The sequence below is a fragment of the Melospiza georgiana genome, chromosome 1 (genome assembly GCF_028018845.1).
Source record: "Melospiza georgiana isolate bMelGeo1 chromosome 1, bMelGeo1.pri, whole genome shotgun sequence".
NCBI lineage: Eukaryota > Metazoa > Chordata > Aves > Passeriformes > Passerellidae > Melospiza > Melospiza georgiana.
The window spans coordinates 47,964,487-47,982,408 of NC_080430.1; the positions used below are offsets into that span (position 1 = coordinate 47,964,487).

Sequence of the window (17,922 nt, forward strand, 5' to 3'; positions counted from 1 at the left end):
CCCCTTAAAAATCCCCTGTGGTAGGCAGTGCCTTTGCTTCTACTATTTCCTGACCATGACTACCTTTGCTATAGCCTGAGAAAGCTCTGGAGAATAAACCATCTCAAACTCCCACAACTCATGTTGTACATCTCTGTTCTCATTAAGACCAAACTTCTTCTGAGGCCCCACTTCACCATAACCTTTCCCTCCAGAGTTTAACTCAGTCTCTCTAATTAACTTACTTTACCATCCATTATCACCAAAACCAACTTATATCTTCTGTTACATTAGGGCATTCATCAAATACTGCACAGCTTCAGGAAGGCACCTTCCTTGGGACTTTGATGCTTGCATTCACACAATGTTCTCATTATCTTCCTTTTTGTTGCACCTGCAGGACTTCAATTCTCTCCTCTACTGGTGTGAGGCCAGTCAGGATGTTTTCCCCAGAGCCATCTGGATGGCGCCAAGGCCACCTCAGTTAAGAACTTCTATGACTGTCAGAACTGGAACCAGCTTCTGGGTTTCTCACTAGCACAAGTTCTGATAAAACCCCTTTACCAGCTTTTTCAGCTGGGTCTGAGCAGGAAAGAAACTTACACTGATAAACATCTGTCTTCAGCATGTGCAGTGGGAGGAAAAGAGCTGGCAGGTTCCTCTAGACTCAGACTTGCAATTGGACTTAGTGAAATACCTAGAAAAAACATGAGGATAGAGGGAATCTATCCTGCAAAGCTCAAACCTTCCTAATACCAATTTGCTGCAGCCATAAACACTCTCAATGGAGAAAATGGAAATGCAGCAAAAAAACAGCTGCCCCAGCGAAACACAGGAAAGGCAGCAGCCTTGAACTGACCGTGAGCACATCAGTATGCTCGGATTTTGGATTTCACAAGGGCCCTTCTCACAGGAAGGCTCATGTAACCATGGCAATGGAGATCTCTGGATGCATTTCATCCTTGTCACCACTAACAAACAAGTAAGTTAAATCAGATGCAGATAAGAAAAGTCTTCCCACTCCTCTTTTTACTAAACAGTTCAGAATTCCTAGGAACCATAAGGAATAAAAGACAACTTCAGAAAAAAAACAAAGTCCCAGGAATCATCACAACTCAGATTTTTATTCAACAGTGAAGTTGAAGGGAACAGTGTTATTTTCCCTTCAGGGCAAATGTTCCAAATGGAAATTAAGTAAAAATATTGTTCCCCAAAAGTACTCACAATGAAATTAGTTTTCATTAAATATATTTGTTTGGCAAAATAAAATAAAAAATTAGAACCCGTACAAAAAAAATCCCTTGCAAATTTCTAACACTGTAGCAATGACAACGATGTAAACCTGGATGTTTGGCAGTTGTAATTAATTTGTGAAAATTACTGTTGAACTTTGGACCAAGGAAATAAAAATCACTTCAAATAGCAACAAGCCAATTTCGGAGGCAACTGAGGCTCAGGGAACGCTACAGGAATGGGACACACTAGTGGCTTCATACACGGTTTGTGCGAGTGATCTGCTAGTGTGAGGCTATCGTAAGAGCTGGGAGGAAAAGAAGTTAAAAGCTGTTGCAGCATTGCAGCGTATGGTACAGCAAAAACCTGCAGAGTTTCCATCCTGGGAGCCGATCGGTTGGGTGAAGGCTGGAGGCAAGAGCTGAGATGACGGTGGAGAGAATGATGGCAGTGACGGATGGTGCAAGCACTGGGAAGCAGTTAACCAATTTCATCATCACATTGGATTCAGTGGTGTGCAGACTCTTGTGAGTGTCTGGGGAAATCTTCTGCTTACAGTAGCTGCTTTTGCTCCCTACCTCCCTCCTCCTTCCAGTTAAAGCCTCTGCCCTGCCAAGTGGGTTTCACAGGCATGCAGTTTGATAACAACGTCCTTTAGTTAAGAATGTCTATTCCAGTATTAAAAATGTAAAAAAAGTCCTCAGGAGGGTTGCTTCTTAGTGGCAGTCTTTGCCTTAAGCAAGGCCAATGGCCTGCAATTACAAGTTAATTAAAGCAATGTGGATTTGGATGAGCAATGGGGAAGATGGGAATGGGGAAGGAAGGGATGCAGGGAACAGGGAGGAATGCAAGTGTTTCTACATCCCTCCCCAAAGCCAAAATACAAGGTGCAAAAGTGGGTTTCTTTTTTTCCTCACACTCTTCTTTTTTCTTTTTTTTTTTTTTTTAATATCTCTCCAGTTATAATGTATTTCCAGTTTCAGAGCAAGTTTCAGTGACTGCCTCAGTTACAGTCATAAACGAAGTCGTAGTTGCTGGGCTCCTTTGGGATAGGTGGGGGAGCATCTGGGATTTGTATATTTTCCAAGTCAAGGAGGCGTAGCTTGATCTCCATGCTGAGCAGCGTGTCCAGGTCGTTCCGTGTTAGGTCACTCAACATATCCTTCCCAAGGAGGGCGTTCAAACCATCGGTCCATACACAATACTGCACAGGAAAAGGATAAAAACTCTCATTAATACACTTTTCATACACAAACTCCTTGTCTGGTCTGGTCCTCTACAGTTACTGCTCCCATGGGGACTTACAAAGAGACCTAAAATATGGTTGATGCAACCATATTTTATCAGCTCAGATCTTGAGGAAGGCTTTCACTGGGCTGCTCAGAAAATGGAAAACATTCCATTAAATGGGACAAAATGACAGTGTTTAGTCGTTTGACAATTTGGCATCTCCTCCAAACTTCTTAGTGAATGTTCTTCTGCAATTATTGGAGAAGGAAACAATAACTTAGGACAATGAACCTCTGGAGAAATCTCCTTCACTCCTCTCATTCTCCTCTCCCAGTACCTATTGAAAAAGCCTGATTATCTTACACTAACTAAACTTTTAATTCCAAGACATTTAAGTTAGGTGAACTAAATCCCACCCCCAAATCCTTCTTGACTTTCAGTGTAAAAATCCTGTACTATCTGCTTTTATTATTGTTTGCTTTCCTATACATGAAGCTGTTACAATTGATAGTCTCACATAACTATGCCTACTTTACCACTATTTTACACAAAATAACATATTGTGAAAACTACATCAGTTAATGCTATGTCCTTCATGAAAATTAAATGCCAAGCTGCTTGGGTATAATACTTAATGCTGCAAATGCTGAACTGGCCTCTAAAACCTTTTCCTTACTGTTAGCTTTTTCTTAACAGGAGATGCCATCTTTCCCAACAGCTGACAGCTTGTGATAAACGTGGGCTGAATAACCATTTAAAAGCAGCAACAAATTCAAGGGAGATTGGTGATCTAGAGTCAACTTCTATTGAATAAGTTTCACTTTCATTTATTACTACAAGCCATTTATTCAACTATGAACAGAAGTACTCAAATGCTGTCATCTAAAAATAAAGATTTCAATCATGAACTTGTGCCCTAGTTTGCAGGAGAAAAATTAAATTAACCATAACTGCATTTTTATCTTACAAATACTTCTGCTGGATTTCATGCCAAAAAAAAAGGAGTTTTAAATTTAGCTGACCATTTGCTACATGATGCTGCCGAGTTTAAAGATAGCCATGGCTGACTTCATCCCACAGCAGAAATGAGGATTATTTTTAAGGAAGAGAGAGAAGCCCCCCTCTTCATGCAGAAAAAGGGCATCTTTCAAAAATAGGATGGGTTAGCACACTTCAGCATCCAAAGTGAAATCCAACCCACTTAAGTCAGAAACAAAACAGTAGCAGAGGGAGCTTTTTCACCCAGGGTGTGGGCAAGCCAAGCCACAGCTTTAATATGAGATCAGCTATATAGAAGAGACTTTAGAGTTCAGGTTGTCCTCCTGACAAGTACTAAATAAACAACTTAGCCTGCCTATTCTAGGCTGTCAAAGTGTGCCACTGACAACTTTTAAAGCATGCTATTTTTTTGGAGTGAATGCAGAATAGCAGGAAAAGAAAGAAGCTATTCTAGAAAAATAATTCTATTTGAACAGCCTATATAATCTTCTGTGATTTACTTGAAATCTTTCTCTAGGAGAGTTTTCCCTGAATTCATTATGAAGAAAGGAACAGAAAAGCAAAAGGCTCTGCTCAGGTTACACGAGAGGAGAGAACCTTCTCAACAGATGCAGCCCCTGACGTAAATAGTCCATCACCTGCGCAGTGAGCGCGGCCAGCTCTTCCTCTGGGGAGGAATCCCAGAGAGCCAGAAAGCAGAACTGCAGTTCTTTCCTCTTCCAGATATAACTCATTCAGGGCCCACAGAAACCAAATTCTGGGCACAACTCTGATGAGTGCAATGGCCTGGAAAAGGGGCTTCCTCTCTAATCTCCATATTGGCAAATGCACCTAATTAAACTCCTGCACATGTTGAGGAGAGAGACATCCTAATGAGATGGTGGAAAAACAGAGGCATTCATTCAGAAGCTTTTTTCTTTTTAATATGCAAAAGAGACTAAGAACCACTGAAAAATTAATTTACGAGATTCATTTTCATAAAACTCCAATGAAACCTAATTATGGCCTCCCTCATCAGTTTCTCTGTCAAACATCATGGATAAGATTAATCCACCTTTTTTTGCTGTGTAGTTGAAACCAGTTATTAGTATTTAAATGAAAAACAAATACAATGGAGTGATCTCATAGTACTGAATCCTCTGGCTAGCAGTAAGCTCCAACAGATGGCTAAGGGAATTCACAAACTTAAGTGTGCTAGAATGAGGTCCAAATCTCAATGATACTGGTTCAGTAATGAGATTTTATCAAAGAATTACTTTGGGAGACAAGAACTAGAAAGGTTGCACAGGCTTCATCCATCTGGATGCAGCCCTGAGCAACCTGGTCTGAGCTCATTGCTGACCTGCTTTGAGCAGGAGGTTGGACTCACGACACCTTCAGGGCTCCTTGCAGCCAAAATTATCCTAAGAGCCTCGTTCAATTTTTCTTTTTAGGACACATTCAACTCCCACATTTCAGCCTCACTCTACAATCACGAGGGCTGCACAAGTATTTAAAAAAAGCCCTGCAAGTCTGACCTGAAATTGTCATGTACCAACATCATTGCTGGTGCTTCACACAAAGCTTTCAGAATCTTGAGATGTTACCACAAACTGACAATGCTGCTAAACTAGCACTTCCATCAACAGGCACCCCAACTACTTTGATGAAGAGTCACGGGCTTCACAACATGCTACTTCCCTTTCCTTGTGGGTGCTTCCTCTGAACACTTGTACTTTTCACTTTAATCACAACTCACTCTTCTGCAGGCCATGGAAAAATACAGAGGATGTGAGATGTCCTTTTAAAAACTTTCATTTGGGAACTGTCAAGTGGCAGCAGAGACTGTTGCCTCTGGCCATTTTTTTTGAACCTATTAATTTTGTTTCAAAGAAGCTGCACAATACCAAAAAGAGATATGAAGATAAAAGGTGTGTTAACGCAATCATGAGCAATTGGGTTAGTGCATCTCACTGCTACTGCCTGTCAGTGGGATGCAGCAGCAGCTTTTGAACATTTGGACCATTAAAATCCACTTTTAGCTATAGGCTGTATTTGAGATACAGTGGCTGAAAAAATTGTTGGTTTTCATGACCATTTGCACTTCTGAGCTGAAACAGTCTAGAATTCAGTTTCTGGAGAATTTATATCAGAAATACTCAAACATGTTCAGTTCAGAGGATGATGACAACCATGTGTTGCTTAGATCTACAGCTCTAGTGGCACATTGTGCCTGGGATACTACTGCTCTTTTCTCTTACATGAAACCTGACCAGCAAATACTTCCCTGGAATGAGCATTCTTGAAAATGACACTCCAATATTAATCCACAGAAATACCCAAATGGGAATAACTGTATCTCCTCTCCTAAAATTAACATTTAGTTGAAGGTTTTAGTCCAGAACAACAAACGTTGAAGTGGCACAGCTAATACACTTCACTTGTAAAGGAATTTCACACACTTTAACACTACAGTATAATTCAATTTAAAGTGAACTTCTTCATCATCTTAGCACAGGGTCCTGAACTGAGACCAAATGTAATATCTAAAAATAAGTGTGCAAGTGAAACATAACTCTTTGCTTTAGAAACAAGAGGGATTTTTTAAAAAATGTAGTGCATTCTGCTAAGCCTTTACTTGAAATTTCTTGGAGAGAAACACATCCAATGATTCAACACAATTAAGGTAAATTAATCCCATCCCATTCCAGAAGGCGATGATATCTTCTATTTCCTTGTGGCTTATACTAAGAGAAGGGAGCAGGGAAGGGGCTATTGGTATTTACACTGTATTTACACTGTATTTACACTGTCTTTATACAAGTGAAAGCCATTGCAAAACACTCTCCTGTGGAGATGGAATGAATACAGGGGGCCTTCTATGATCAGCTGTCATGAATGGTCTTAAGAAATGTGAAAATAAGGAAAAGGGGATATGCCATTCTGGAGAGCACAAGTCTTTGGCTGAAATTGAGACCCAATTATGGTATAATCACCCCTGACTATGCTAGCATTGTCAAAATGAACTGAGGCTGGCAGTGATTCTTTGAAAGCTTGGCTGTACAAATTCTCAGTGTTGAAAGTTCACACAGAAAAATTCTCTAGTGTCTGAAGTACAGCAGACCACAAGAAATCAGGAAATGGTGAGCGAGGTCTGTAGAACTTCAAGGTCTGCCCAAGCTCTCTTATTTCTCTTTCCAATAGCTCATATTTCAGGAGGGCTTAGAAATACTGGTCTGTAATTTTGAGCTTCATGTGCTCTGTGATGTAGGAATACAAAACATGTTTCTTCTGTGCCTCAGATATGCAAGAAAATTGCAGAAGGTCTCGTTCCTGTACTAATCCCTTGGATTTGTCAGTTTGTTTTGAGACATGACACTGATTTAGATAGACCTATATCCTGGGCCAAGATGACCATTCTTATGTTCTTACAAAGACATCTGATGCCTTAAAGCAACTAAGATAACTTCAAATAAATTTCTGCACTCTGCACATGACTTACCTCATGCTTGTCTGGAGCAATGAAATTCAACTGGCCACTTGAGTCATACAATATAGAGAAAGCAAGCTCTAGCACCTCCTGGAACAACACAAAGAAACACATATTAATGCTGCATGAGAGAGGCATCTGTACATTCAGGTCTGTCTTTCTTTCCTATCCATTATTACCCAAAACAAGTTGAAAAATAGTTTATGGCAGTCTCCTGTCTGGCCAGAGCTGTAGCAGTACCAGACCAGTGCAAGAGACAGGCACAGCAAAAAAATCACCACAGTTACTTCAGTCAAAACAAACCGACTCACCTCAGTGCTTACTGTGGCCCACTGGGTCATGAATTCCTTTAGCATTTCAGTTTAAATTTGAGCTAGGCAATGGTGAGGACTAAAATCAATATGATGAATAATAGTACCCTTGCAAGAAACTCTTCATGAAGGCTCACAGGTTTTTTTCACTTTGTATAGATTAAACTCACAAAGTTCTGCAAGGTTTGACTCCTTGTGTTAAAAATCTTATCAGGACAATGAATATCCTGGTATATACTTATGTTCTTTTCACTGCTGGAAATATATTAAATTATTCACTCTCAGGAGATTTCTGTAATTCTGTTTCCATCTGAACCAGAATCACCAGCCTCAGTCAAGCCAAACGATGCCAGTTACCTAAAGACCCAAAGGAATTTCAGGAAAGGAAAACGCAATCATCTTTTTGTCCCCTAAGCACTGAAGCTGGAATTGTAAAAGATACCAAGGAGAATTCATAAACTGCTGACCTTCCCTAAAAGTCACCTGGAGTTAAATTCCCATGGGGAAACCCAGGCAATCTGAATAAACACTGCTCTTTCAGTGGCCAGCAGTGAGCATGCTAAGATGTTGTCCTATCTGCTGCCATAGGATGGTTTCTGCCTGCATCACTACAAGTGCCAGTACAAGGATCTCACAGGATCTAAGCCTGGCAGTAGGGATATATTAACTGTGGAAAAGAGACCCAGCTACACAGCAGAGTGCTGACTTGTAACTATGATCTGAATCACATGTCCCGTTCTTTTAGCTCCTTGGCTTCCTCAGCCCTGTCACACTGAAGCCTTTTGCTGACTCTCAGCTGACAGCAGTCCCTGCACCGCCAGCGATGAAAGGAGAACGACTTCCTAAATCAGCAACACCAAGTTTTAAAATGGAAGAATTGACTCTGGGGACTGCAGCATAAACATTGCTCTAGATTGTTACCCCCGAGCTCCTGGTCTGAGACAGACATAGTATATTTGGGTTTCTGTAAGGGCTTTTTTGGTTTTGACGTTGTATGATTAAGAGCAGAGTCTGAACCATAAAACTTGCAATCCTTATGGATAATCTCGGATAATAAGAGATCAGACTTCTCATGGGAAATGTTCCTGTTTTCCTTGAGTTTAGTTACTAGGTTTTACTTGATGTATTGCCAAGGCTACAGGAGACAAAGCTATGTTAAATCCTCATTGTGTTGAATCTCCATGGAGGCTGCAAGTGCAAACAGTGCTGGTGCACTCAGCAAACCAATGGCTCAGGCTCACATGGCCCTTTTGTGTTGTAGGCATGTCTCTCAGCCACACCTTATTAAGAGTGATGTCCCTCATTAGAGAAAAAAATCTACCTCTGCCCACATGAACCTGGCATTATCTTCTCCCACGGTGTTATAAATCACTGACAGAACACGCCAAGTAATGCCCCTGAGGTTGTAGCTCTGAAAAAATGGCTTGTACTGTTACACTGTGATGTTCCTGAATTTCATGAAGGTCAACAATCCCACAGGCCTGACCCCTGCAATTTTTTCCTTTGGGAAACTCCCAATGAATATACTTTCTTCTTCACCTCAAAGAGAGAAAAAAAGAGGAAAAAAAAATTCTGCTTGGAAGAAGAATGTGTCAGGATGTCAAGGGTTTTGTCATTTCCAGTCAGGCAGAGAATGAGAAGGGACTACATTAAGGGGCACCAAGCTTCTCTTTCTGTGGAAAAGTGTTGTTTTGGCAGCCCTGGCTTCAGGTCAGCTTCTTTGCTGGCTGCCCTGGACTCTAAAGGCTTGGAATTACAACTTCCAGGTGCCAGCATCTCTGTTGCTTTATGCACAGCAAACTGTCAAGGAAAATGGAAGCCAAAGGAGCTGGAGCTGCCAGCTGGCCCTCCACACTGACAGTGGTCTCAGTGGTTGAGCTGGCTGACTTGTCAGGGACCCCCACCTGGCTTTGTTACAGTCCCATCAATGTCAAGGAGGAGCTGGCAATTCTTAAGTGAGAACTGGTCAGTCTTTATCTGTAGTTTTCTCTTCTTCTCTCTGTGCTACTTCTAAACCTTTCTCACTGTAATTTTTCCCTCAAGCCTTTTCCACTTGTTTCTCTATCCCTCTGGTCCTTTTTACCTCTCAGTCCCTCCAACCTGTTCCTTCCTTCTTTGTTTTGCTTTCCTCCTCCTGCACCTCAAGTTGCTGAACTCACTCCCTTGGCACTCCTAGCTCCTTCCACAAGTCAGACCTCTGCCCTTCCCCAGGTGCCTCTCAAAGGTAACAGCATTGGGACCCACAGCGTGCCTCTCTTCTGAGCTGTGCTGAAAACAGAGAACAAGAGACTGCAACAGCCCTCCTTGGATTCAGCTCTGTGGGGGAAGCTGTTGTAGGTGGTATGAAGGGAAGGTTGCTCTCCCATGCCCAGAGCTTCCCTTTCCCCCAGTCTCCAGTGGTCCCCAACACAGGCAAGAAACAAGTTATTTTTCATGAACACACATTTTGGGTGCCTATGGTGAAGCGATCCCATGCAGCTGGAATGACCTCACTACTTTCTGCCTTCTCTGCCTTCAACATGCTCAAAACACTCATGTCTTTACTGAAGACCGAGGCCTGGCCATGTTGAGTTTGCTTGCCCGAGTCAGAAGATCTGCCCCAAAGAACTCTCTAGACAGGCAGCAGTGGGGAACTTGTTCAATGAGAAGAGAAGAGAGAAGAGAGAAGAGAGAAGGAAGAGAGAAGAGAGGAGCTTCATTCATCAGGGATGAACCATTTTAGCTGACAAAAAAGGCACAAAGCCTGAAACCTGCCACATCAGCAGATAAAGGGTGATAGGAGAATTCTTCAAAATGTCTGGACATGTTTTGTTTTTTTTCTAATTCTTCTGTCATGCTTTATTTTGAAGGCTTTGAAAAATCTGATGTATTTCATTTCCTTGAAAATCATTGGTACTACTTGGGAGTCAGAAATAATGAATTTAAAAATTAAACCTAATTAAAAAACACAAGTAAGACAAACAACGGATTCAGATCTGGTCCCATCACATCTTTCCGGCTTCATATGCATGCAAATTCCAATTCAGTTTAACTCTTATTTCTTTCTAAATTATCCTGCTGAAAGAACAATGGCCATGTGCTGGCAAATGAAGGGATGCTGAAGCCTTTGTTATGGACATTTTGCCAATTCCAGCTATGTTCATAGCATGGCATTCTGCCATTCAAATTTCTTTTCTGCCAATGAATAAAATTGAGGTGGACATTATATATGTACAAAGAAAGCTCAGAATGAAAAGGCCTCTTAAAAATATATCACTGATTGTGAAATTTCAGAAAGTGAAAGGTTTCATACACCAAATTCAGCTGAATTGCATTCTGTGTCTGCCTTTTTATAAATTTTAATTGCCTAACCCATATATAACTTGAAATGCTGCAAATAACGTTATTCCTATGTCAGTTAAATAGTTGCAATATTGTGCCTGACAGTTTGATTGGTATGACAGGTTAATTCAAAAATTCTGTGCTTCTCAGGGGAAGAAACAAGGAATTGAGGAAATAAAAAAAAAAACCCAAACCCACCAAACCAAAACCCCTGCACCACATCAGAAACAGTAAAACCATCAAAACTGCCATTGTCTGGGTCTCAAATAGAATGCCTCCATCCAAGGATGCAGCCATGCCACCTATGAATTCCAGATCTTCCCATTCTCAGCCAGAAATTTTATACCAGTCCCAAGCAATTTTACCTAAGGAAATGGGGCAATGCTGACAGCTGAGGACAAACTGATCTGCAGCATTTCTATTTAGCATTAAATACTATCTAGACATTACTGCGCCATAACGATGACACATTTCCATCACTGCCACCCACTGCTTTCCATCTTTCCCTTTGTGTGGACATATGAGTGCTAAGCCAAGGAAGAGCTAAAAATATTTTATATGCATCATATAAATGTCCCAGCCAAATGTGTTGATGGTTCAGCTGCAACATGAGGTAGGAGTTATACGTAATCTATTGTACTCATGTGTGTGTGTTTGTGCCCAGAAAATCAACAAGGAAAAATACTCCTGGGATTTTTTTCCTCACTTGACTTTTTCCTTTCCTACCATGTAAAGCCAAGGCTGAAAGGAGAGCAACTTCTCTGTAAGAAAACAAATTAAAAAAATACTCAGGATGCTTTGCCCACCTGTGCACAGTTAAAGAAAGAGAAGTTGCAGCTTTGAAGATGCAATTAGTCGTGTGATGTCGTTTTGAAAGGGTTTTCTCAATTTTTATGGCTCTCTTCAGAACTGCTTTTTCAATTTTATCTAAAGTACTGAAGCAGGAACTCTTAACTTCACTATTTTGTCCATCAAAATCTCCTGGTCTGACTAAAAAATTTCTCAGTATCACTAATTAGAAATTCTGATTCAAAACCTGTGATCTGGCTCCCAGATCTCTCAGGGTGCTGTTCTTGGTCAGACTGAGCACCATTATAGTCTCATGGCTTCTTGTAAGGTGAGAGAGACAACCTGGTAGAAAATTTCTGAACATACCTCATAGAATATGGTATTCACCACTAACAATGCCAGACATTGCTAGTAACTCCATTTCTTCTTGATGTGGTGACAATTCTTACTAACAAAAACTCTGCAAGATTCTGGCACTGCACAATTTTAGTACTACTGTCAGCTTACAGTTGTTGCTCTGAAACTGAAAGGTAGTATAAATCTAATTTAAGCTGAATATTGTCTCCTACACATTTTTTCCCAAATGAACTGCTAAGCACATCCTTATATGCCTCCTTAATTGCCCAGGATTTACCTTACAGCCTTTTGTTGGCAGTGGTTTTTCTACCTGATTGGACCTGCAGGTATCATCAGCTGGACATTAATTGCAATTTTGGCATGTGTTCACTGAATGTGGCTTCATCAGAGAACACAGCTGGAGCAAACTTGTTATTTATCAGACACAATATAGGAGTAGGCACCAACAGCCATTGCTTCTTTACTTTAGACACAGAAAACATCACTACTAAAGACAATTCCAGTTGTGCCCTGGGCGTAACTCAATGCACATCTGCCATGAAATATGAATACAGAAGGCTAAGCTGTCCCAATAACTTAACTCAAATGGTCTGAGGTGGAAACAAAGGGTATACATACATGGAAATGTGGCAGGCTGGAAAGAAAAATACCTGTGTTACTTCAGGGAAGGTCAAGTGGACAAGCTTTGCATTCTGCACAGTATGTGTTCATAGCAATTTGAGAACCATACCTTGTTTTGTTTAAGAGCTCCTTTCTCCTTCATATGTGGGCAGTCTTTCCCAGTCACAACAGCTTTTATATCTGCCACTGGCACTGCATTAAAAAGAAAGAAAATCAAACCTCAGAAAATTAGTTAGAAGCAAGTTATGTAAAAGCTACAGAGTCTAAAAAGAAGCAAGACTAATGTGTTAAAATTGCCATGTCCTTTGCCATTTCCAGCCTTTTGTAAGAAAGAAAACTGGAAGAAAACAACTAACACAGGAACCAGTGAGTCTTGACAAAATTTCAGGCATCTGGATAAAAGTCTGAAAATGCTTTTTCTTGCCTATTTAGACTCCCTTGGGTAAGACTGTTTCATATAAATGCATACCTGTGCCTGGACACTATGTGTACTCATGGATCTCAAAACCATATAATTTTCTTCTTTGTTAATATAATGTGCCTGCTCTGTTGTTGCTCTTTCCTAGGCATCCAGGTAAAGTCTCTGCTGGAGAGAGGATGCTGGGCAACTTGAACCCTTCACTCAGTGCTGTTTTCCTTCTTTTAAAAGCCTGTAGGAATTTTTTAAAAATAGTTTCCTATTTCACTCCCATCAGCAGTTTAGTTGCTTTCTGGTACTAGCAGGAATAAGGAATACTAAGGCTTATAATGAGCTATTCCAATTGCTTTCAAATGTGAAGTGATCAGAAATGACTGGGGGGAAAAGAAAGGTAAGAAAAAATATTGGAATCTGCTGCCACTCAGAGTCACAGAGTGAGGTCACTAAAGCATAAAGATAAATTTCTCTGAGTTTCAAGCAGAAGTCAATTTTCCCAAGGTAATTACATTATGGAGAATCTATATGCTCTACAATACAGTATGGTCCCTGAGTGACAGTTTCTACGATCTATAAATAATCCATTATCCTTGTGGCTGCAGAAAAGTATCTTATATATAGAAGAGGATAGTAACATGAAAACCTGTTACTGCCCAGTTCTTTAGAAACTCTAATGGTGTGTAATAGTGAAGAGGAGAAATGCATTTACTCTTCTACTGGGCCCAGCAGCACCATATTTCACGACAGATTACCTCAGCACTATGCCAAATGGATGGCATAGGATGGAAAAGACATTCTTAAAGTATTTGCTTTGCATGGAAAACTGGAAAGAAAGAAAATCATTTGACTCTTCACTACTCAACTTCTGCCTTTAGTCTCAGAATTTTATGCCATAGGTCTGCTGACTTTTTATGCCTCTGACAGTCTCATTATGGAGAAGAAGGGATACTGTTTTAGAGAGGAGAGTGAGCTAGGATAAACTGGGAAATTAAGGAGATATTTGACTGCAGCTAAGGTAGAAAAGTCTTCTTAAGAAAAAAAGAGTTCCTGCCCCTTTTTGAAGAGGCCCAGAAAAACACTTTCTCTGTTTGCATAAGATAAGGTTTTCTGAGGTCAGCCCTCTCAACCAAGAAGGCTTTTCTCCAGGTTTCATACACTTGATCTGTGTGATCTGGAATACAGTTACCATGGGAGATCACAGACTGATGTGACATCCTAATCTTTATTTATCTGGAACTTGGCTTATGCCTTACTTGAGAAAAATAGAATCAAAGACTTCAGGTGTCAGAAGTTGACTACAAGATGCTGGAGGGCATGAGCACAGATGTGATGTGCTCACAATGGATAAAGCCTTGAGAAGGAGGGCAGCTGTTTTCTGTCCCAGCTGGAGTCTGCATGGCTTGTTAACTCTGCCAGCCTGACGAGAAGGGTGACATTCACAGAAGTGAAAAGGTTAAAAACCCACACATTTATTTTTAGGGATAGAGACTAATTATTCAGGTTTGGCAAGGAGTACACAAAATGCTTGATGCTGCTTCTCTTGATTCTGTTTTCTTACCCACCTATTCTCTTTTATCTGTGGACCTGGCTCCAAATGCTGACAAGTTGATCGTCATAGCCAAACTTTAAGAATTCAAAAATCAATAAGTCTGTCCAGAGAACACCAGAATATTTATGAAAGTATTCTGTAAATTGCCCAAGCCAGTTTGGCCTGATACATTTCAAACAATAGTGCCACTTTATAATCTTGTGACTTGCAATATTCTCAGCTTTGTTTAATGAAACTCCATCTAATGTGGGTAGCACTATGGTAAATCTTGTCTCATTCATAGCCTGAAAACCTGAGACACTGATGAAATAACCACCTCTTTCTGAAACTGCACTGGTATCTACTCTGCCAGCAGCCAGGCTGAAGCAACTGTGTGGGTCTGGCCCAAGGGTTTCTGAAGCAGGAGCCTTCATGGGATCCTGACATTCCTGAGCAGGTTCAAGAGCCTACAGAAAATGCAAGTGTGAGATGATGCTCACAGTCAGGGTCAGGGATTTGTGCATGGAAGAATGCTCCAAGCAAACAAATCTGGGAGCTGCTGCTCTTGTAACTGTGCCTGCAGTTCAAGTGTGACTTTCATTCTTCTGTCATTCTGACACTACTGTAACGTTCTGTGGCTATTTCTCTAAGCCTTGTCCACAAAAACAGTCTCTTTCTGTGCCAATGCAGCAATGTGAGGCCCTGTCCTACATTCTGCTTAAGACTGCAGTAAGGCTGTGAACATCCTTGAGGCAATCTGTAAGGCAAGGAAAACAAGAGAATGTGACTGCAAACTGTCAAGGCTCCAGCATCACACAGGCTTTTCTTCTTTCCACTCTCAGACTGCATTGGGGAGCACTTGGATATTTTAAAAGGTGCTGCCTGGAGACAGGTTAGGGGAGAACATTTCACATCATTCCCCAGTTTTCAGGCTGGAAAAATTTCAAACTTCTGAAAAATTAGTCTTTCTGCCATTCCATGAAAGAAGTGGAACTACCAGCTGAAACACCTGTATAAGCATGTCTAATTTGATAATGCCAAGGATTTTCAGAAAAGAACAAAAAGAAATTATTCCTTATTCAATGCTGGGTTTCTTGCAGTCACCTCCCAAGTGACAGAACTATACTCATTATTTCCACTTTCATAAAAAAGCTTCCCTGGATTACAGGTTAAACCCCTACAACTCGTGTCGAAGAACAAAGGAGAAATCACTACAGTATGATGGTTCTGAAGAGCTCCAAAATTACTTTCAACCATAAGAAAAATCCCAATAAATCCCCTGGTAGGAGCTGCCACAGAGACATGTCCTCTCCCAGTTGGCTACTCAGAAACAGTGAGGTCCTCTCAATGCTCTTCACAGTGACCTGTCACCTTTAAGTCCACTCCTCACAATAACTAAAAAGACCTCTGCACTTATTCCTCCTCCAGTCACTAGACTGCCTGTTTCCATGCACAGGCAGTGCTTCTGAATATGCCCAAGTATTTTTATTTGACATCTGCAGTTAGATGAGCAACGAAAATAAACTGTGTTCCTCCCTAGGAAAGACATGATGTTTCCAAGCTGAATGAAATTATAAACTCATTGAAAAGCTTAATGCAGTCCCCACACACTCTTGTCAAACCCAGGAGAGAGGTGTTTGAATGCAGGAGGAAATGTCCCCTGCTCTTTATCTTCATTAGCTGTGCATAATGTCCCATGTTAAGAGAAACCTACTACAGGTTATAAAGAAGAACTAGCATAAAAGTAGCAGAAGTGTCACAATCTTTGTGCATGACTTACATTTATCTTGCAAGGAATCATGAGGGACTTCTCCCTGTGGACTTTCTTCCAAGTCTCCGTAGTGCAAGACCTTGTGATTAGGTGAAAGTCGACAATACCAAAATTTGTCTGTTGAAATAAATACATTAATTAAGGTTACTGACATGTATTCATCAGCCTTACCAACAGCAGAGGAGGAAGCTTACTAAAACAAGGTGCTACAGGGAAAGGCTGTCTTTTCTTCCAGAAGAAGAAATGTGTGGGGTGTATATATAAGAAGGGTAGGGACTTTGCTCAGTAATTTTACCCGATTAAATGAAGCTGGCATTAATCTACAGGCATTTTGTTATTGACATAGTCACTGGCTCAAAAAAAAAACCACTAGTGAGAATAAATTTACTTAGTTTTACCAGATATTATATACCCTCATGGCCAGAACTGGCAAAGTAACTACTTTGAGTGGATAACTTTAATTTACCCATAAAAGAGTCATTTTTAGCATCCACTTTGTGAAATCAAGCCTTACCAGCTGTCTTGTGTGGGACACCCAAAAACTGATAAATTTGAAATATCCCATACTTTATGAAAATTATGACTCATATCTTTTTTTATAGACATAGGAGAACACCCCCATATTTATGGAGAGACTGGACCTAATAAACATGCAAGAACTTTAAAAGCAGACATTAAGTCTCTTGTCCTGCAGTGCTTTGCATGGTCACAAATATACGTGTGACCATACAAGTTCACACCCCAGTTTGCATTTTAGTCCTTCCTAAGAGATGCACATTTACAGCTCCTGACAACTTGTGCTTTGCAGGACATAATTCCCCCCAACAACATTTGTTAAAATCTGCTCCTGTGAAGGACATTGCCTTTGCAGAGCGAGGCCACCACTCTGCCTAGCCTGCAAGGATGGTGCTTGCCAATTCCCTTTCTGAAATGGCAGGAAAGAGGTTACCCTCCCTTGTCAGAGCATGTTCCATTTAATAAGTAGATCACACAATGTTAAGCTGTCAAAAACACAATCTTGTTACATCCAAACTAAATCTCCAGAAGCTCAGAGCAAGGCTGGATGTTAAAATGCCAGTGGAGGGGGGCAGAGGGCTTCTCTGGCTCTGTGCTTCTCTCGTACTGGCAGTGCTGATGCTGTGCCAAGCAGCAGCCTGAGGGACAATTTAGGGGAAGCGTTAGCACTGACACAGCCCTGCGGGCGCTGGGAGCCTCCTTTGGATAAAACATTGGAGGAGCAGTGGAACCAGCATATGTGAGCTCATTTGGGGTGTTAGCAGAGGAACGGCTTCTTGGCTCTCTGAGTAAAACACTGGCCTCATGGACCCAGCTGTGTCCTGAAGGACACTCCAGGCCAGTCATTTAAAATACAGTGCAGTAAAACACAGGCAATTGAATGATAAAAGGGGACTTTCACATGCTCTTTTAAATTTCTTTGTCCCAGTGGATTAAAAGGTTTGGGCGAAAAAACCTACACTCTTCAAACCTCTTTCAGAGTGTGCAGCCCCTTCAACAGAAAGGTTTCATAAAACCTTACAAACCTCTGGCAAAGGCTCAAAATGGCCATGGGAGAGATTCTGGCCATCAACTTCACAGGCATGCACAACACGGTAAGATTGATGGTAGAGAGCCTGAGATCATGCTCCTGTGATGCATACAAGAAGAGCTGCTGAAATATAAGCATCCCTGGACTATAAGCAGCAGAACATACAGTGTGGCACAGTATGGGGTTGAGAAGAAGACCCCACTTGCAAAACTTTTGCAGGGAATTGGGACTAGAGCAAGTAGGAGCCCTGATTCAGTAGATTCTCATCTGAGGAGCACACACATGCGCAACTCATTAAGCAGTTTATAAGCAGTACCTCAGAAGGATGTATGTGAACATTTTCAAGATTCATA

General features: G+C 41.0%; 1 protein-coding gene across 3 annotated transcripts in view; it reads right to left on the reverse strand.

Annotated features, from left to right (window-relative positions):
* Positions 1 to 1,084: 1,084 nt before the first annotated feature.
* Positions 1,085 to 17,922, reverse strand: part of ELMO1 (engulfment and cell motility 1) — a 302,214-nt gene continuing 285,376 nt past the window's right edge. For all 3 annotated transcript variants that reach the window (XM_058027258.1, XM_058027263.1, XM_058027272.1), the window contains 4 exons: positions 16,033 to 16,140; positions 12,419 to 12,501; positions 6,923 to 7,000; positions 1,085 to 2,416 (listed from right to left, as the gene is read on the reverse strand). In XM_058027258.1, the coding sequence (XP_057883241.1) occupies positions 2,216 to 2,416; positions 6,923 to 7,000; positions 12,419 to 12,501; positions 16,033 to 16,140 (470 nt within the window). In that variant the 3' untranslated portion in view covers positions 1,085 to 2,215. The remainder of the gene's footprint in view (positions 2,417 to 6,922; positions 7,001 to 12,418; positions 12,502 to 16,032; positions 16,141 to 17,922) is intronic.